General features: G+C 39.1%; 1 protein-coding gene across 1 annotated transcript in view; it reads right to left on the bottom strand.

The window, feature by feature from the left end:
- Positions 1-15,949, bottom strand: part of LOC106877383 (gastric triacylglycerol lipase) — a 16,869-nt gene extending 920 nt beyond the window's left edge. The window contains exons 1-10 of the mRNA XM_089337645.1: positions 14,107-15,949; positions 9,569-9,770; positions 8,788-8,902; positions 7,451-7,601; positions 5,756-5,842; positions 5,188-5,343; positions 4,637-4,708; positions 2,577-2,648; positions 676-762; positions 1-52 (exon numbers count right to left, since the gene is read on the bottom strand). The exon at positions 1-52 is cut by the window's left edge and continues 94 nt beyond it. Coding sequence (XP_089193771.1) covers positions 1-52; positions 676-762; positions 2,577-2,648; positions 4,637-4,708; positions 5,188-5,343; positions 5,756-5,842; positions 7,451-7,601; positions 8,788-8,902; positions 9,569-9,770; positions 14,107-14,328 — 1,216 coding nt within the window. The 5' untranslated portion in view covers positions 14,329-15,949. The remainder of the gene's footprint in view (positions 53-675; positions 763-2,576; positions 2,649-4,636; positions 4,709-5,187; positions 5,344-5,755; positions 5,843-7,450; positions 7,602-8,787; positions 8,903-9,568; positions 9,771-14,106) is intronic.
- Between the last annotated feature and the right edge of the window lie 6,649 nt (positions 15,950-22,598).

The raw sequence follows: 22,598 nt of genomic DNA, 5'->3' as shown, positions 1-22,598 counted from the left end.
TGACCACGTGCGTCACGTTGGTCTTCAGCAGCTTTGCCAAAAGGCTGACATCCTGCAACCAAGAAGAAGACGACGACGGGTGAGATCAATCGAAAAGGTTTATATATTAGTCGAGCTGAGGAAATTAGCGGGAGAAAAAAGGTTTCTCTAATTCACTGCCAATCAGTAGTAGTAGTAGTAGTAGTAGTGGTGGTGGTGGTGGTGGTGGTGGTGGAAATGGCGTTTTTCCAGGTAGTATAAATGGAATTAGGTATAGAAAGAAAAAAAACAAAGATACAAACACAAACACCCACGCACGCACGCACACACACACACACACACACACACACACATATATATACATATATGTGTGTGTATGTGAGTGTGTGTATACGGATATATACATATATATATATATATATATATATATATATATATATATACACGAGCTTCCACACAGTTTCCGTCTACCAATTTGGCATTGGTCGTCACACGGTATTGGTCAACTCGGGGCTATAGTAGAAGAGACTTGTCCAAGGTGCCGCGCAGTAGGACTACACTCGAAACCACGTGACTGCAAAGCGACCTTTTAAGCACGTAGCCTATAGATAGATAGATAACAATTTTTTTAAAAAAAGGTCTGCAACAGCAATTTAAAAACAAAAGAAAAACAAACAAACAAAAGAAGTGCCAAACCTTAGGATCAGCAAGACTATCACGTCCACCAGAATATAGAGCCACAGGAATCTGCAGTTTACTGACGTTGTAGGCCGGAGGTGTCGGCTGCCAAAAGAGAGAGAAAACTAATATAGAAAGAAAAACGATGGTGTTTGATACATTTTTATTTTTATAATAATATTTCATGTTTGAGGTGGCGAGTCGGCAAAATCGTTAGCGGCATTCCCTCGGGGTTTTACATTCTGAGTTAAAATTCCACTGAGATCGACTTTGCTTTTCAATCCATCCTTTCCCCCGAAGTTGCTGGCCTTGTGCCAAAATATGAAACCAGTATATACGTGTTATATTTGTAATAATTAAATCATATACTATGCGCTTCATTATTGTGTGTGATCCCTGGTCCGCAGTAAAATTGTCTTGCATAAGACCGTTCCACGGTACAATAAGGTCTGGGTACGGTTCCTTTATATCAGAGGTTCTCACCGCGGATCCATAAGACCCGGTGGGGGTGGGGCATATAAGATTTTGTCCTTAACGTACGTATATGTGCAATAAACTGGTTATGCTTCTACAATATGCAAATTATATTATCAATTTTTTATACAGTTCTTAATAATATTTAATGATAAATATGCGATAAGGTTTTATTTTAAACATCGAATAGTTTTGAGGATAAACTAGGGCTCAAAGCGATCCATAGGGGAAAAAACCGTTGAGAATCATTGCTTTGTATAATCCCATGGACAGTTACCGTATTTTAACGTATATAAGGAACTCTCGTCTATAAGGAACTCTCATCTATAAGGAACTCTCGTCGATAAGGAACTCCCTAATTTAAGGGACTTAAAATTCGGAAAAAAAGTTTTGTAAGGAATCAATACTATCCATGTAGAAGAAACTCCGATACATTTTTAACCTAATTTTTGACAAAAAAGGGTTCCTTTTCCACGTTAACATAACGGTATATTTCTGAGAAGAAATCATGCAAGGGAGATAACATTGATACCGCTAAATACTTAACGACTTAAATACTTAACTGCTAAAACTATTTAACTACTCCAATAGTAAACTCTAATGTAAAACTCTATCCACATATTTGATATAAGGTTAAAAAAAAAAAAAAAGACATCCGAATTTGGAAGCGAAAAAGGCATCTTGTAAATTCATAAAATGCTTTAAACTTTTATTTAAATCGTGTATTTTGTTAGCGTATTCGTGAAACGTTGTTAAACATGACGAGTTACTTCCCCTGGACCATATCTCTGCTCACCGCTATCGGAGATGGCTATCTGCAAGTACGAGCTGCGTGAGTCAGAACGGCTGTTCCAGCCCATCCCCCACGCCATCTTTCGGGGCGACGCCTTTTTCCAGTTTGTCTGCTGAGACCGTGAGGCGGCCTTATTCTTTTATTCCTTTACTTGTTTCAGTCATTTGACTGCGGTCACGCTGGAGCACCACTTTGAAGGGTTTTAGTCAAATGAATTGACTTCAGGACCTTTTTTTTAAGCCGAGTACTTACTCTATCGCTCCTTTTTGCCGAACCGCTAGATTACAGGGACATAAACAGACCAACACGGGTTTCAGGTGCTCTCTCTCTCTCTCCCTCTCTCTCTCTCTCACACACACACACACACATATAACTCCGAATGACCCGTCCTTGTTTTTTCTTGTCCCTTTTTTGTTTCATCTGTCTGGATGTTTTGCGTTTTTGTCCCATTTTTGTATTCCTTTATATATATATATATACGACGGGCTTCTTTCATTTTCCCTCTGCCATATCCACCCACGAGGCTCTGGTCGGCCCTAGGCTATTGTAGAAGACACTGAGTTTTATCAAGTCAGCTAACGTAGACTGACTTCCTTTTTAATAAGGAATACATTGTAGCTTTTTATTCTAGTTATATTCTTTAATAACTTACGTGTCCATAGTGCAAGAGGTTGTCAGCTTTGGTGCCGTAATCGTATTTTTTGCAATCCTTTGAACGAACCAACTGAAATTTTAGAAAGAGAAAAATATGCAAAACTTATGATTTCATGACAAATTTTAAAATACATTTGGATCACAAAACAGAAGAGAAGCTTATAATGACTATTTATTTTAAAGTTTGAGGCTGGGTTGTAATATGTAACTTTTATAAGGCGACGAGCTGGCAGAAACGTTAGCACGCCGGGCGAAATGCTTAGCGGTATTTCATCTGTCTTTACGTTCTGAGTTCAAATTCCGCCCAGGTCGACTTTGCCTTTCATCCTTTCGGGGTCGATAAATTAAGTACCAGTTGCGTACACCTACCTCAGTACTCAACAGATGTTGATTTTATCGACTCCAAAAGTATGAAAGGCAAAGTCGACGAAGTAATGTCGTTAAGATTTTTTTTTTTTTTTTTTTTTTTCTGATGCAGTAACGATTCTACCAGCCCCCAGGATTGGCATTTTATTTATCGACTCTTGAAAACAAATGAAAGGCAAAATTGATCTTGGCAGAATTTGAACTCAGAATGCAAAATACCGAAATAAATCCAGCAAGGTATTTTTCTCCAGTGATTTAACTCCTCCGTTGATTCCCCGTCCGATATTTAGTTTACCAAATGCTAAAGTATGAAAACAATTGTTCATAGTTCACCATATTGGAACTTGAAATGGAAACCATGAAATAACAGTCTAATAGAACTTAATGATCAGAGAAAATTATTTAAATTTAATTAATATTAATCCTTGATTGAATGTTTCTTTCCCGACATTACAAACGTAACTTTACTTTTAATTAACAGCAAGATTTCAGAGTTGCCTCCTCTTTCCACAGGGAAAATTCTTTTTTTATATTTTTTTTTTTTACGCTTTCTACATTACCGTTTATCTTTCGTCTTTTACTGGTTTCAATCATTAAACTGCGGCCATGCTAGAGCACCGCCTTGAAGAATTTTTAGTCGAAGGAATCGAATCCAGTACTTATGTTTTCTTTTAAGCCTGATACCTGTTCTATCGATCTATTTGCCAAACCGCTATGTTACGGGGACATAACACACCAACACCGGTTGTCAAGCAGTGGTGGGGGACAAACAAAAGCAAAGACAAACACAAACGCAAACACACACACACACACACATACACATACATATATACAACGGGCTTCTTTCAGTTTCCAGTTACCAAATTCCACTCAGAAAGCTTCGGTCAGCCCAAATATATAATAGAAGACACTTGTCCAATGTGTGATGCAGTAGGATTGAACCCAGAGCCATGTAGTTAGAAAGCAAGCTTCTTCCCACACAGCCACACCAGCACCTGATATCATTAAATTAACTAAGAGAACATAGAATGTCAAATTCTATGTCAAATTCTATGTCAAATTCTATGTCAAATTCTATGTCAAATTCTATGTCAAATTCATTCATTTATGCTGTATTTCATAATGACTTTTGTTTCAGGTTTTGTGGTCGGAAGCCCTTCTTATTGTCAACTACAATGACAGAATTAGTCAGATATACAGATATATTAGCCAACAAAAAAAATTGACCGCCCTCTTTGTAATATATTATGTATATTTGGGGGATGTCCATCCTTCTGTACGAGTTGCTTTTACTTTGATTTGAAAAAAATTTTTTTTTTTTGAATAACTTGTCTTCCTTAGAAACTTGGAAACGGACATAATCACTTTTGCTATTAAATTTCTGCAGAAATTCAATGCTTTCAATTCTAATTATTTTTGATAACATTGAAGGATTTAGAGAAATAACTTTGTCAATAGTAATCTAGTGTTTGGAATATATACATTAACATGAAACTGGAATTAATTTGAGAAGTTTATATCATAGAACCAGAAGCAGTCTCGGGCAGGTTGGGTATCAAAAAAGGGTTGAGAGAATATTTTGCAAAAACAAACAAAAGGAACATTTTATAATGAAAGAAAATATGAGAAGGAGAATTCTGATGATAAAGATGTATTTTCTGGCACTGGACGAAAATTTCGTTGTAACCTTACCTGAGCAAAATGGGCCATATTTTGAGTAGAGGTACCGGCAGGTGAATGTGTTAAATAAACTGGTATACGAGACTGTAAAAGAAGAGAATTAAGAGCATTAAAGACTTTTCCAATCTTCTCAAGCATCAAACTAATACACCTGTTTGTTGTTCCCTCACCTGTCATTTTTTTTTTGTTTTCTGTAAATCTAAACTATGTATGTATGTATGTATTACGTATGTATGTATGTATTACGTATGTATGTATGTATTACGTATGTATGTATGTATTACGTATGTATGTATGTATATATGTACGTATCTATATATGTATATAATGGTGTGTTTATGTTTACACTAGTCTATATGAGAAAATGATGTTTATGCTGTGTCTATTTATGTCCCATAACTTCACAGTTCAACAAATAGAGAATAATAAAAAGCATATCAAACAGGGAAAAAATGTACTAGGTACAAATATGACCGACAAAACTATTGAAGCTGATGTCCATTTATGAGCACAATGCCATGGGTTGAAAAACCAGTAAAAGAAAGGAAGATGAGAATACTTACTGAATTCATGTTCCGATCATCAAACTTTGCAACAATCCTGATGGCGTCTTGGCACAAAAAGTTGAGCCTTCGGCATCTGCAAACTGTTTTGGCAAGGGTTGTGATGATTATGTTCTCAGGTAAGAAAGACTTCCTCCCAAATATATCGAATAATATCTGCAGGTAAAAATTGAACAATACAAAAGGATTAGCTCGTGTTTGATAGCCTGGGGATGAACTCAGGATAAATCCACACATGCATGCACACACACATGCATGCACGTGCATACACACATGCACACACATTCATGAATGCATGTGCACATGCCTGCACTCACACGCACATGTGTGCATGCACACACATATACACAAACATGCACACATGCATATGTACACACACATGCGCATGCACATGCACGAATGCATGTGCACATACACATGTGAATAACACCTGCACATGCCTGCTCACACACACATGTGTGCATGCACACACATACATGCACACACACACACACACACACACACACACACACACACACACATGCACACACACAAAGCACATACTGGGTGGGAAATGTAATTATCTTACCTTATCATCAATTACTGTAGCAAATCGGACACTGCTGGTAATATGCCCGACTGTATACACGGGGCCAAGTGCTACCATTAATTTTATCTAGAAATAAAAATATAAATATAGGTTAGTTTTGTCTGGAGTCTCAAGATACATGGTGGTGGTGGTGGTGGTAGTGTTGCTGGTGGTGGTGGTATTTAGCCCTGGTTCAGATCTAATTCAATAGACCTGCAATCAAAGCCATTACAGCCTTGACCATTTTGGTCTTTTACTACATCAAAGAGCTACATTGTCGAAAATGTCCTTACCATTTTAATTCTAATCTAAGACAGATGTGACTGCTATTTCTAGCAGGTCAAGTGATCAAGTGGACTATTCCCAATCAGATTTGTTCTAAAAAGTTATAAACAAAAAGATCAGTCTACGAGACGGTGGGAGTCATAGACTAAAGTGAACGACAGTTAGAGAGGCAACTGACAAGAGAGAAGAGAAAACAACAGTTATAACACGTTACACTGCTGATTTTTTTTCTTTGGACTGTCGTGTTGACTACAAGCTTTTAGTACTAAACAAATGATGAGTCAAAAACGAATGATTTCTCTTCTCATTTGCCCAACTTTCTATTCCTCACCCGGTGATCATTTTCTTATTGTAAAACACTATTTTATGAGATTGATATTTTTTTTCGAACAAGAAGTTAGTGAAGCCCCAATATAACTCCATCTCCAATCGTCATCTGTGCATGTATATGTGAAGCTAAAGGCATTTGGATTATTCTTACTAGAACTAGAAATGAAATGAAAAACACAAGCTTGAAGCAGCCATTTTTGCTTGTGTCACTCGCAAAGTTTTTTTTAAAGATAAGTGTTTTCTTCATAGCTTTTATAAAAATATTTCAAAAAAATATTTTCAAGCAACATTTGTTTCAAACTAACAACAGCTTCTGATTACCAGCTGATTAATCAGAAACATGTAACTCTGAGTACTAGAATTATAAGCCTTTTAGTTATAATGTACTTAAGAATAATCTACCTTTACATATCAAGCTCTATAATTTATCATTTCTCTGTGAATCATCAGAGATTTATATATATATATATATATATGTGTGTGTATAAGTATATTTCAATGTGCGTGTGTGTGAGCATGTAGAGAGAGAGAGAGAGATACAAAGATGATGATGATAATAATGTAAAAGGATTAGGCCGTTGCCAGTACCACCTGACTGGCCTTCGTGCCGGTGGCACGTAAAAGTACCCACTACACCCTCGGAGTGGTTGGCATTAGGAAGGGCATCCAGCTGTAGAAACTCTACCAGATCAGATTGAAGCCTGGTTCACCAGTCCTCAGTCAAATCATCCAACTCATGCTAGCATGGAAAGCAGACGTTAAACGATGATGATGACGATGATGATGATGATGATGATGATGATGATGATGATGATGATGATGATTAGGTGAGTGATTGTGGTGAAATGCTGCTTGTTAGTCTCTAGCATAAACACAGCTTGTGTAACTCAGTTTTTGCATTCTTTTCTGCAACAAATTATTTTCAACTGAAAACAAACCACATGTAGCAGACGTGGAAACACCACCAGATAGTTACAGGACATTTCTAAATTCACGATGCCATGTAACACAGCCATGCCTGCACTTGTATGGTTCTTTGAGTTTTCGGAACTAAACTTAGAACAACGTTTCAGAACAAACCTTGTTGGCCAAAGTTTGGTTTTCGGAGAAGGCTAAAAAGCCTATAAGTGATCCTTGTGAATGTGCCACATAATACATCTTCTCCTGACCTGTTACCTTGGTAACATAGTCCAAGGATGCTGGTAAGTCAAATGCAGCCATATGGTCAAAACTGGAGGAGAAAAAGAAGAAAAAAAAAACACAAGCAAAGGTAAATAAATAAATAAAAACAAATTTAATTTAATTTTAAAATTCCATAAACATGGAAGTCTCAAACTACAGATAATTCTTTTATTCTTTTATTCTTTTATTTGTTTCAGTCATTAGACAGCGACCATGCTGGAGCACTGCCTTGGATAAATTTGGTCAAACAAGTTGAGCCCAGTACTTATTTTTTAAGCCTTGTACTTATTCTATCGGTCTCTTTTGCCAAACTGCTAGATTATGGGGGCATAAACTCACCAACACCAGTTATCAAGTGGTGGCAGGAGGGACAAACAAACATACATACACATCACATATATATATATATATATATATATATATATTTTCTAATCATTCAATCACGCTGCCCCCTACCCCTCTCTCCTCCTTCCATGTGATTGGTGCCCGGCCAGCCATGATCTTTCTTTCTTGGCCTGACTGCCGACTGTCAACACCTCTTATGTCCATCTCAACAGTACCAAACCAAAGACTTTAGAAGAACTTGAAGGACGAATATAAGAAGTTATGTCTTCTTTCATTCCACAAGAGTTTCTGGTGAAATCAGTTGATCCAATTCCTGGGTGACTCAAGAAGCTGGTGGCGACATCTGGAGCCTAAATCAAATTTTAAATAAGACCTCATACCAAAAGCTTTCCTCTCATATACATATACACACACATACATATATATATACATACATATACACACATGTGCATACACACACACACACACACACATACACATTTTACAACAGGCTTCTTTCAGTTTCTGCCAATCAAATTCACTCACAAGACTTTGGTCAGCCCAGAACAATACTAGAAGAGACTTGCCCAAGATGCCACACAGTGGGACTGAACCCAGAACCATTTGGTAGTAAAGCAAAATTCTTAACCACACAGCTGCAGTTGTCCCCTATATCTAAGCCTAAATTATCAAACGCATCTTTCTTCTTAACGAAATAGGATGTAGTTTGCAGGAAGTTTGACAGCTACTTTTAGCAAATTGTGTGACCACATCGAGGCTATATGAAGTGTCGATGGTCTGGTGGTGACAGCGATGGTTATAGAGGCAGGTAACGGAATACAGACGCTGAAAATGTAGAGTCGTTGACAATGGGAGAGAAAGAAAAATAGTCGTTATTTCCAATGACTCACCTCCATCTCCAAAACATGTCACTGGAAGTTGGATACAAAGTATGGTGGAGCCCATACGTAGTTCCACGGGAATTGCCAAGCCAGACGTCATAACCAGCATCAGCTAAAAGGTAGGCTACATATAGAAAGGAAGAAATATACCGGGGAAAATATGTAAGTTTGTGTATATACATATTATGCAAAAATACATACACATATGCACAAATACATATACAAATATATATACACACACAGATAGACACACACACATATATACATATACACACATATACATATACAAATATATACATATATATATATATACATATACATATACAAATATATACATATATATATATATATATATATATATATATATATACGAATATATTTACGTATATACAAGATTGGCCAAAAGTCACCTGACTGTAAATCGAAACCATTTAATTCCAAGATTAAAACAAAAAAATTATTTGATATGAGGACTTCGCTAATAAATAGAGAAATGTTGGGGAAAAAACAATGATTTTTAACTCACAGTATTCAATTATTAAACACTCATAATTGGAATGAATAAATAAAATTGAATATTAGGTAATTATGGAATTTTGATTTATTGCCAGGTGACATTGGCCAACCTGGTATATATATGTGTGTGTGTGTGTGTGTATGTATGCATACATATGTGTGTGTGTGTGTGTGTGTGTGTGTTGTGTGTGTGTGCGTGTGTGTGTCTATGTATGAATATGTATCAGTATGTGTGTGTGTGCATGCATATATATGTGTGATTAAAGAACCATACCTAGAGATTCATTTGCGAGATTTGTTAAGAAATTGGTTGAAGATCCCAGAACTCCATGTTGCAAAAATACGACTGGCCTGACTTTTTTCATGTCGTTGTCTTTGATTCCATGAGGAATTCTTTGCATTTCCAAATAGAAGCCATCTTCAGTGAGAACTGTGTGAACTTCACAGGGGTAACCTTTGCTTGTAATGAGCTGGCTCTGAGAATAAAAGAATAAAAGATAACCTTCAATAAAAAGGAATTTTTGAAGACAATGTATAATGGCAGTAATGGCAGAACACTAATTCACCTCCTCCACAAGTCTTGGAGTTACTGGCATTGCAAAAAGAAGGATCATAAATACCATTATGCCAGCTGTGGAGATGGCCACTTGGTGACTTTGGGCAAAAAAAAGCCAAACCAGTGGTTTGTTTATACTGGGATGCAAGCTGCGACTTGGTCTCAACCCTAGCTAGATCAACTAGGTGAGAGAGAGAGTGCCAGGCTGGAGTCTTTTAGTCGCCTTTTAAAGACACCCAGAGGAAACGCTTCTTCGACAAGCTGGTCTCCACACAACACTAAAACTACAAGACAAAGCAAGATTAATTCAAAACAATGCAAATAAATAAACATAACATTTGACAGTAATCTAATTGCTAAACGGTTAACGTATGGAAGTGTCCTAATTTGTTTTGATGTTTGCTACAAGAAACAACATCACGAATCAAACTAGAGATTAAACTACGAAGACGTTAATGTAAATTGATTCAGAGATTTGTGGGGATCCGTGGACTTTAGGACGTCTCCAATCAAGACAGATATCAAGAAACGAAAATGGGGATGGATAGGCCACACGCTACGGAAACCTGCACCAAATGTCACCAAGCAGGCCCTTGACTGGAACCCACGCGGGAAGCGAAAAGTGGGCCGACCAAAACAGTCTTGGCGCAGGAGTGTTGACGCAGAGGTGAAGGCAGCCGGAATGACATAGGCTGAGCTGAAGAGGATCCCCCAGAACTGCGTCCGTTGGGAAAATGTTGTTGCAGCCCTATGTTCCCCGAAGAATCAAAAGACCTGAGAGTGACAGAGAGATCAACCAACACTTGACTTAGCCTTCATTTTATCGAGTCTATTCCACCTTCCATGACATGCTGCCCTTAACAAGATCATAAAGCATGGCCCAGACGCCGCAGACTAACCTTCGACCCCGCGGGGCTAGACCGAGCGGTCGGTTAAAGGCCGGACAGTATGATAATTTTCCCGTTCCGTAACGGTAGGCCCTTCATCTGGGATGTCACATGCTGTGAAAACTTCTCCAGTGCCAACTTGATGTCGTCAGCTACCAGCCCAAGCTTTGCTGCTCGTCAGACTGAGAAAGGTATCGGTCGCTTTCTGCCAGGTTTATGCTCGAACCTGTGGCAATTGAGACCCCCAGCGTCCTTGGTCCCCAGACCATATCCCTGCTCAACACTATCAGAACGGAGATGGGTGTCAGAGCGGTTGTTCCAGTGCACCTCCCTCGCCATCCTCCTTCCCATTTTGTCTGCTGGCGCCATGACAAATGTTTCTATATTATGAGAGGCAATGAATATTCTATTTAATTTATTGCAAGTCAAATTCAACGTATCTGAGAAGTGGCGTGGGGACTTCAATTCAACCGCTGGAAACATTTCCGAAACATTTCATTAAACTTCATCGAATGGTGGGATTTACCGAGTTACCTCGCTTCCACGCTGTTTACTGAGTTATTTCCCATGCAATGCGGTGAAATCCTGAAGTATTTACTCCAGTAAAAATTCATGAGGTACGCGGAGAACAGCGAGAACCCGAATAATAACGTTTCTATTCCTTCTCAAAACGTCTGGCAGATTTGAATGTGAATATCTGATCGTTGTTATTTTCCATTATTGGATAACATCGGTGAAAGGATGAATCACTTGTGGTATGGACACATCGTATACAGAGAAGCTTTCTCCCATGACGGAAAAAAAATCAGATATTAACAGTCGACTCTACCAAATTTGAAATTAATATTTTCATCTCTGACTGAATAGATATTTTTTCATTTAATCCTATAGCCTCGGGCCGACCAAAGCCTTGTGAATGGATTTGGTAGACGGAAACTGAAAGAAGCCCGTCGTATGTATATATATATATATATATATATATATATATATATATATATATATGTTTGTGCGTCTGTGTGTGTCCCTCCAACATCGCTTGACAACTGATGCTGGTGTGTTTACGTCCCCGTAACTTAGCGGTTTGGCAAAAGAGACCGATAGAATGAGAACTAGGCTTCCGAAGAATAAGTCCTGGGGTCGATTTGCTCGACTAAAGGCGGTGCTCCAGCATGGCCGCAGTCAAATGACTGAAACAAGTAAAAGAGAGAGAAAGTAAAGAGTTATGTATCTTCCCTACAGCATGACACCCGTTCTTGGCCTTCTATCATTCTTTGACCTGACAATACCTGGCATCAACCCACCGCCATCTCCACTGTACTCACGCTCAGTCAAGGGAGCTATTCGGTCGAGTGAGTGACATGGTTACCCCCACTCGAGCCACTGCCACGAAAAAAGAAAAAGTACCCTATGTACTGTGGAAAGTGCTTGGCTATAGGAAGGGTATCCAGCTGTAAAAACCCACGCCAAAACAGACATTGGAACTTGACGCGGTACTTCAACGCGTTGGAGGATCCTGTCAAACCACGCAACCTGTGTCAGCATGGAAGACAGACGTTAAATGATGACGGTGATGATGATGATGATGATGATGATGATGATGATGAAGTGGTGGTGCTGGTGGTGCTGCTGGCGGTGCTGCTGGTGGTGCTGGCGGCGGCGGCCACGACGACGACGATGATGATGGCGGCGGCGGCGGCGGCGGTGTCGACAACGATGATGACGGCCACGACGATCATTATCAAGATCATTGTTAACGACAACGATAACGAATGTTTGAATATAAAACCCAATAATTCCACAGTTGTTAGTTCAATCATAACGATTTCAGTTTTCAAATCATTTGACTTTATACAAAACTATTCTCGTCTCTATTTATAAACTCGGCATGGATGGCCCCGTGTTGCTTAACAACCGGTTGGTTACGCATTAAGTTTTAGGAATTTCACGTATCTCACTGCTCTTGTCATATTTCCATGCCACAGCACTTAACTCGTTTCTAAAGCCTTACTTTGTGTCTGTGTTCGTGTTTATATTTGCTCGTGCATACGAATATATATAGGCCATTTATTACACCAAAATATAAGAAAGAAAGAAAGTAAGGGGAGAAGGTGTGGCTTTAATTTCTCAAACAACAATATTTATTATGTAGAAAGATTCACGTAATGTCGCCAGATCCGTTGAACTTGTTTAAAGTTAAAGAAAACATTTCTTTATTTATTTATCGTCACGTGTTTGTTGTAATTCGACTCATTTGTTATGTACTCTACACATTGTATTTGCGTTACGTAAACGACATTCGTAAGATTATGTTGCCGTTTTGTGTAATGCGGAGACGAATGTTTCTAAGGAATAGAGAGAGAGAGAGAGAGACAGAGACAGAGACAGACAGACAGACAGAGACAGACAGACAGACAGACAGACAGACACAGACAGACAGACAGACAGACAGATTGTGCGTGTATGTATCTTTCGAAGTAATATTGTACGGAAATATGAGGAAAAAAGTGAAAGAATGCATGTGTCATTCTAAATAATGTGTATAATACGAAGGTGTGTGTATGTGTGTGTATGTTTGCATGTGTGTGTGTGTGTGTGTGTGAAAGAGAGAGAGAGAGAGAATATTGTGTATCTTTCCAAGGGATGCATATAATTTGTATGCATGCGTGTTTAGGTCTGTGTGTGCGTATGTCTATGTGCTTGTGAATGTTTGCGTGCGTCTGTGTGTGTGTGTGTGTGTGTGTTGATCTCAATACAAAAAGTAGATTAGGTTACATACGAACGTATCTACACGCCTTTGTTTAATTGACACTCACAAGATCATGCTACCGTGTGTGTGTGTGTGTGTGTGTGTGTGTGTGTGTGTGTGTGTGCGTGTGTGTCTAAGGAATACATGCAAATGTAAGAGAATGTGTGTGTATGAGAGAGAGAAAGAGATTATGCCTGTGTGTATCTTTCTATGTAATGCATGTACAGTAATCCTTCGCCATATCGCGGTTTAATATTTAAGCTTACATATATAGAACTGCTTCTACTTCGCGAATTTTCACCTATCGCGGGGTGGGGTTGGAACGTAACACCAGCGATAGACGAGGTGTTATTGTATATGTAAGGAAATATATGGGAAAGTGAGAGAGAGAGAGCGTATGTGTGTATCTTTCTAATGAGATCATGTATGTGTGTGCGAGTATGTTCGGATCTCAGTAAAATAAAAGGGGGACAAGGCTACATATGGATGTATATATATTTCATGCAATGCGAGAGAATTTCGCTGCGGGATAGTTTGCATGTGTGCATGCGTATGTGTGTACATGCGTCGTACGTGCGCGTGTGTGTGTGTGCGCGCAAGCGGGGAACACAAATGTAACTTACCGCATTCATGTACACTTCAGAGTCGAGAGGTAACATATCGCCAAACAATTCCAGCGTGCGGCTATTGTTAAAGAGATGAGCCAAACCTTCATAATACTTTATGATTGTTTGGACTGTCAGGTTGAGATGTCCAAAGTCGGGCTGAGATGGCGAAAAAAACGGCAGTGACATGCAACCGCCGACCAATAATAGGCAAAAAGAGATCGATAATCGAAGCAGCATCTTTCTCGATTCCGTTGTCTCTTCTTCTTTGATAGGACAAGTGATGGAAAAATAAGTCGAACGCGGCTTCTCTTTGTTTCGTGCTTAGTTACACACTGATCGAAATACTTCAGAAGTTCTGAACAGTTCCGAGGAATATTTCAAATATATACTGAATATGTGTATGTGCGTGTATGTGTGTGTGTGTGTCAGTGTGTTTATCACAGTCACGTGGAAGTGAGTTTCATCAAATTACTTTCCTGATAGTCAAATTTTCTAAATTTCCGTTGTCGTCAAGCTTGCGTGAATATGTAATAATAGTGCTTTTAGTATATCTTCTTTATATCTGATTTATATGCGTATTAAATGTATGTATAAATTGATATCGCTTTGTGTGTGTGTGTGGATGCGTATGATGACGCACCATTCATATCAAGCTGTGTGATTACTTGTGTGTGATTACTGTTCTTCGAATGTGAGTACGAGTCGTAGGATCTGATAACTTTGTTTCGATGTATGTGTTTGTCTATGTAGGTGCACCTTGTTTTTGAGAGAGAACAGTGTTATCGGTAAAATCGGCTCTTTGCCTATCAGCTGCGATGTATTTTTGCGTGTTCAACACATGGGCAGCAGTATGTGTAATTTCAAGAGCTTATCATTCTGTCCCTTCTGTAAATTATCGATTATCTCAGATTATTTATGACAGTTTCCCCTCCTAAATTTAACCATAAGTCACAACTTGTTTATCATCATCATTATTATTATTATCATTTCCACCGAGGTCGACTTTATCTTTCATCTTTTTGGAGTCGATAAAATAAGTACCAGTTGAATACGAGGGGGCGATGTAATCGACTCATCCTCTCCCCCAAAACTGCTGCCCTTGTGACAAATTTTTATATCATTTTTGTTGTTGTTAAAATCAGAGAAAGGTGGAGTATAGTGCCGATGACCTTATCCGGCACTCCCAGATTCACAGTGCATCAGGCACCCTCTTGACAGAATAAAAGTGGATAAAATAAAATCTTCTTTTCCCACCACTACCACTACCACCCTTCAGAATCTTACAAGTTATATAGGAAAGCGTGACATGCGGTTAGTTACTCGATTCGCTAGAAATAGCAGCCAAATCTTATTCACATCAACTTCTGTCGTCTTAAAAATATATATCAAAGAACACATTCGGTGATAAAATTTTCAATGCCTTTCTCACACTCTGACGCAATGACAGATGTGTTGTCGTTGCTGTTGCTACCGCTGCCGCGGTAGCCGTAGCAGTAGTAGTAGTAGTAGTAGTAGTAGTAGTTGTTGTTTTTGTTGTTGTTGTTGATGATGATCTTTAACCTTGGGTCAACTTTGATCAAAAGACATTACAGCCGTGACCATCCCATCATTTATGTTGTTTCTCAAATACAGCATATCAAGAATCACATCCAGTTAGGAGCAGGGGTGTATGGGCGGTGGTGGGCAGCAAATTCAAGAGCTGCCCCAGGCAGCACATACTCCAGCTAGGCCACCACTGCCCTGACAATAATATCCCTTCCATTACCAAAAGCAAGGGCATCCAGCTGTAGAAACTCTGCCAAATCAGATTGGAGCCTGGTGTAGCCATCTGGTTCACCAGTCCTCAGTCAAATCATCCAACCCATGCTAGCATGGAAAGCGGACGTTAAACGATGATGATGATGATGATGATATATATATATATATATATACATACATACACACACACATATATATATATACATATATTTATATATAGATGGATGGTGTATTCATGTTAAATCATTGAAGCAAAGTGAACGGTAGGACAGCCAAACAAAACTGAACCAACTTGTTTTATGTGACAAGATGAGTTAGCAAAACAGCTGAATTAATTAAAAAAGAAAATTACTGTACTTTTAAGAAATTACAAAATTGCTCTACAGGTCATAGGATGCTACACAAGTTAACACTCCAAAAATTACTACAAAAGACAATTGTAACTGGATTGTTTTATTTTCTGCGCAATAAAGAAAGCAAACGATGTGTCCCCTTATAACGAAGCTCGAATTTAAGCGGGAAATTCCAGGAGATGGCCAAGCAATGAGAATGGAGTTTGAAATTTATTTATTTATCGATTTATTTTCATGGTTTTCACTGTTATGAAATTGCTTTCTGCAGCTTCGATGCAACAGGATTTCTTGCACAGAAGCAACGTTTATATGAAGTACAAGTGTATGTATGTGCACAATAACTGAATATGGTAATCTAGGTCTGAAAGAGACAGATTTCTGTAAGAGACCTGTGAAACTTTATGTCACATAGAGCCGAATCAAACTGTTTTAAATAATACATAATGCTCTGACAAAATGTATTGGGTGCTATTAACCATGTATATACATCATATATGATACATAGATAGCAATTTTTATTTTGTTGAACCCAAACAGCATTTGATGGGACGTCAATGTTGCCAGCTGGTAACAGACAATCAGTTGGAACAGGGATCAGCAACTTATATTTATAAAGGCCCGCTTTCTTTTCAATGATAATGATGGGGATGATTTGGGCCTGCTATATAAGCATTTATAAGGGACAGACGAGTGGCAGGTGGGAAGCTCAAGGACTCTCCCAGGTGGCACACTCTCCAGCTACACCACCACTGCCCTGACAATAATATCCCTTCCATTACTAAAAAAAAAAAACAATTTGCCCCTGAGATAACCCTTACCTTTGCCAAACCCAACCCACCATCATCATAATCATCATCATCATTAGGTCGGAGGATGTGGAGAAGAAGGGGGAGGAAGAGGAGGAGAGTATAGTAATCGTCATTTGATCCATTCATTGAGCTTAGACTCAGCCAGTTGAACCAGCTTCTGAGTAATCCTCATTACATCATATGTAAGAATAAATATCTATTTATCAACATTGTTTTTGTGTAACAGATAGAGTCAGTGGCTTGGACTTTCATGGTCAATGGTATTTATCAACAGGTGTTAACAAGAGTATCATATCTACGAGGCGCCTTACAAGGTCGTTTGGTCTGTTAGAAATAGTAGCGGAATTTCCCTCAAATCACTTGTTAACATCTTCAATAAAAAAATTATCTTTATATTTGAAAAACTCATATATTATCGTCGCTTTCACCTCTGTGCCCCATCACCACCGTTTGGGACCCAACCGGTATCTAACAAAGCAAAAACAATATGCAGTATATAAAATAAACTGGTGATCTCAGCCTCGAAAGATATTTTAGAGATAACAGTTTTTTTTTTTCAGAAACTTGTAGTAGTTGATGTTATCTGCAAGAAGTCACCAAATCATTTGTCAGCAATGAAAGATTAATATTATGTCCCTGTGTATATGTGAGTGTGTGTGTGTGTGTGTGTGTGTGATATATGTGCGTTTTTGAGCTCATGTGTGGGTGGGATAGATGTGTGTTTGTGTGCTTGTGTATGTGTGAGGGAGAAAGAGAGTGTAAGAGAGAGGGATGTGCATTTGTGTGCTTGTGTGTGTGTGTGTGATATGTGCATTTTTGAACTTATGTGTAGGAGAGATATGTGTGTTTGTGTGCTTGTGTGTGTGTGTGAGAGAGAGGGGGGATGTGTGTGTGTTTGTGTGTGGTGGAAGCAGAGGCTGGATAGGATGCTAGAATTGCAAACACTGGCATGGTAATGAGCCAGATCTGACATTCAATCCTCAGAAACAGAGGCGCAGGAGTGGCAAGTAGCTTGCCGACCAACCACATGGTTCCGGGTTCAGTCCCACTGTGTGGCACCTTGGGCAAGTGTCTTCTACTATAGCCTTGGGCCGACCAAAGCCTTGTGAGTGGATTTGGTCGACGGAAACTGAAAGAAGCCCGTCGTATATATGTATATATATATATATGTGTGTGTGTTTGTGTGTCTGTGTTTGTCCCCCTACCATCGCTTGACAACCAATGCTGGTGTGTTTGCGTCCCCGTAACTTAGCAGTTCAGCAAAAGAGGCCGATAGAATAAGTACTAGGCTTACAAAGAATAAGTCTTGGGGTCGATTTTCTCGACTAAAGGCAGTGCTCCAGCATGGCCGCAGTCAAATGACTGAAACAAGTAAAAGAGTAAAAGAGGGTATTGTTGGATCAAAACTAAATCTAAACAACGAATATGGACAGAAATGTATCAGGAAAATGATTTGTTCTTGTTTTTCTTTTTTAAGTGTCATCAGCTGAATAAACAAATACACATGTATGTTTACACATACCCACGCACACACACACACACACACATACATACATACATACATATATACACACACACACAAACATATATATGTTAATGTTTGTTTTTCATGTCAAGTGTTAAAAATAATTTATATCAAATTGAAGACTTTTTGTCGATTGCATCATTTTTATTTTTATTTAACAAGTATAGTGTTGATAGTGACTTCGAAGTTTCAATCTGCTTATGTTTCAGACAGTCTGATGAAGGCTATACATACATACATATACACACACATACATACATACAAGTGTTTATACATGGATGGAAGGATACATTTACTAGTACACCTGTTTTACTTGCTTCAGTCATTTGACTGTGGCCATGCTGGAGCACCGCCTTGAGGGGTTTTGATCGAACAAGTCAACCCAGGAGTTTTTTTTAAAGCCTGGCACTTATTCTATTGGTCTCTTTTTGCCAAACCACGAAGTTACGGTTGTCAAACGATGGCAGGAGAATATATAATATATATATATGATATATATATATATATATATATATATATATATATATATACACATACGACAGGCTTCTTACAGTTTCCGTCTACCCAATCACCAAATCCTCTCACAAGGCTCTGGTCGGCCAGAGGCTATAATAGAAGAGACTTGCCCAAGGTGCCAGGCAGTGGAACTGAGCCAGGAGACGTGTGATTGGGAAGCAAGCTTCTTACCACACAGCTATGCGTGTGCTCTATCCATAAAATGTGGAAACCGAGCAGATGCTGAAAGTTACAGGCCTTTCTGTCTGACTTCATGTATCAACAAAATCATGGTACAAATTATCAGAGGGAATCTGATCATCTTATCAGAATGAAATTGCTAACTTAAACTCAGGGGAGAAGCTGTCTAATGCAGCTCCTACTGCGTTATGACTGGGTAATGAAACAGCTGCTCAACCTTTCAAACGTGGATGTGCTGTATCTTGACTTTGTGCTGAGACCTCCGATAAAGTTGATCAAGGACTGATACGTCTCAAGTTGTTGATCTCAGTCTATCTAAAAAAAACTGAGAGACCGGCCGTATGACGTTTGAGAACATATGTCAGGCAGCTGTGTTCAACAATGCTCTTGCAAGAGCAATACTTATTTAAATTGGAGGAGTTCCGACGTCTTATAGCCATTGGTGTTTGTTGTAACTCTCTCAGACGTGTTTTTCAGTTATACAAGCAGCTACTCTCAGTAGCAATACTGACGGTATGAAAGTATGAAAGGCATGTGAAGAACCCTGATGATGTCAGAAGCCTACAGCAAAACCCAAATGAATCATACAAATGGGTTGAAGATAACAACAATCATTGTGCAGCTGGAAAATACAAAGTTCTTTGCTTTATATTTTAGCCTCTCCGAGTATCAACCCACAATTATATTGCAGTCAGATAATGCAGAACCTGGCGGCACTTGGGGTTGGAGGCAAAGTTCGGCTTATGATCCCTGATTCTTTACTTATTTCGGTCATTGGGCTATGACCATGCTGGGGCACCGCCTTGAAGAATTTTTAGTCAAATTAATTGACCCTAGTACTTATTATTTTTATGGAGTCTTTTTTGCCAAACTGCTAAGTTACTGGGATGTAAACAAAGCAACACCGGTTGTCAAGCAGTGGTGAGGAACAAACAGTCACAAAGACACATGTACACACACAAACACACACATATACATACGACGGGTTTCTTTTAGTTTCCATCGACCAAATCCACCCACAGGGCTTTGGTCAGCCTGAGGCTATAGTAGAAGATACTTGCCCAAGGTGCCATGAACCCAGAACCCTGTGGTTGGGAAACCAAACTTCTTAACCACATATCCATACCTGTGCCTAGGGTGATAATAAATACATTCCTCTTAGCTAAGATTTCCCACTCCGTCAGCTATACCTAGAGCACCAGATTAACCCAGGTAAATCGGAAACTGAGCTCGGTGAGTAAGCATATTTTGAAGAAGATAAAAGATGACGTAAGGGAGGCACCCCGTCTCTCCTCGTGGCGTAATACCAATGAAGAAATTTCGTAACTTAAGGTAAACCAGGGTAGAGGCAGAGCAAGTTTCGCCCAATTCAATTTAGTGGACTTTTATCCATCTATATCAAAAGGGTTATTAAAAAGCCTCACGAGGCTGAGGCCTTTCTGGATGTGAAGCCATTAGTCACTCTACAACCAGACATAAGCTTAATTACTTTTGATACGTTACTGCTCTGTGATTTAGAGCATGCGTCTTTTTTGGATATATGATACATTGACGATTAGCATATATAATTTAACTCCTCCCATCAGTTGATGGGATTAAGATGAGCTCCAGATGCCTCAAGTTGCTGCTTTCTTTACAGACCTGTTTTTTATACATGCATGTGTGTGTGTTTGCGTGCATTTGTGTGTGCGTGTGTATTTATGTGAAGTGGTGGACTGGCCAGGTTGCCAGCTTGTCCGTTGGCAAGTGGGACCCTGGACCATTAGAATCCATACATAGGGGCCCATCCGATCAAGCTTGAGAATTTTTTTATTCACTCCTGGAAGAATGCATTAATTAATTCAGCCTGGCTGTGTTTGTAGACTGTTGAAAATAATACTTTTAACAAAAAAAAAAAAATTAAATGATAGCATTGTAGTTGTGCTGGGCCACCTTAGTTTTCTGGCCACCAATGTCTTTAGGTCAAGTCCGCCACTGTTTAGGTGTGTACATTTGTGTGTATGCAGGTGTAATATATACATTATGTGTGTGCACTCATGCATGGACAGGGGTTAAATAAAAAGAAAGCAGGAGAAAAATGGGAAGTGGTGGGAACAGCGGGGGAGAATGTTTAGAAGTAGTTAGTAGTGGGTAGGTTTAGAAGTAGTTAGTAGTGGGTAGGTTTAGAAGTAGTTAGTAGTGGGTAGGTTTAGAAGTAGTTAGTAGTGGGTAGGTTTAGAAGTAGTTAGTAGTGAGTAGGTTTAGAAGTAGTTAGTAGTGGGTAGGTTTAGAAGTAGTTAGTAGTGGGTAGGTTTAGAAGTAGTTAGTAGTGGGTAGGTTTAGAAGTAGTTAGTAGTGGGTAGGTTTAGAAGTAGTTAGTAGTGGGTAGGTTTAGAAGTAGTTAGTAGTTAGTAGTAGTTAGTAGTAGTTAGTAGTAGTTAGTAGTAGTTAGTAGTAGTTAGTAGTGGGTAGGTTTAGAAGTAGTTAGTAGTGGGTAGGTTTAGAAGTAGTTAGTAGTGGGTAGGTTTAGAAGTAGTTAGTAGTGGGTAGGTTTAGAAGTAGTTAGTAGTGGGTAGGTTTAGAAGTAGTTAGTAGTGGGTAGGTTTAGAAGTAGTTAGTAGTGGGTAGGTTTAGAAGTAGTTAGTAGTTAGTAGTAGTTAGTAGTAGTTAGTAGTAGTTAGTAGTGGGTAGGTTTAGAGTGGGGTTGAAGCAGGAGCTGGTGTAACACTTCTGCCTTCTTAAAAAACCAATTAAGTGAAAGGTTATTATCTAGAACATTCAAATTGTGTTTCCATTTCTTCTGCAAACATATCAATGGAAAATTGTAGTCGAATGACTAACCTTACAAACAGGGATTATCTATAGTTCACACTCAAGATATCTCCACACACACACACACACACACACACACACACACACACACACACACACACACACACACACACACAATTTGATCACCTGATATATTTTTATAATTAGATCTTTATGTGTATGTCTGTGCGTATTTGTGTCTCTGTGTGTGTGCATGCATGGAGGCGCAATGGCCCAGTGGTTAGGATAGCGGACTCGCAATCATAGGATCGCAGTTTCGATTCTCAGACCGGGCGTTGTGAGTGTTTATTGAGCAAAAACACCTAAAGCTCCACGAGGCTCCGGCAGGGGATGGTGGCGAACCCTGCTGTACTCTTTCACCACAACTTTCTCTCATTCTTTCTTCCTGATTCTGTTGTGCCTGTAATTCAAAGGGCCAGCCTTGTCACACTGTGTCACGCTGAATATCCCCGAGAACTACGTTAGGGGTACACGTGTCTGTGGAGTGCTCAGCCACTTGCACGTTAATTTCCCAAGCAGGCTGTTCTGTTGATCGGATCAACTGGAACCCTCGTC

Source organism: Octopus bimaculoides, chromosome 19 (assembly GCF_046866305.1).
Source record: "Octopus bimaculoides isolate indiv1 chromosome 19, ASM4686630v1, whole genome shotgun sequence".
Taxonomy (NCBI): domain Eukaryota; kingdom Metazoa; phylum Mollusca; class Cephalopoda; order Octopoda; family Octopodidae; genus Octopus; species Octopus bimaculoides.
The sequence above is the reverse complement of the archived record's forward strand: the minus strand, read 5'-3'. Positions and strand labels throughout refer to the sequence as shown.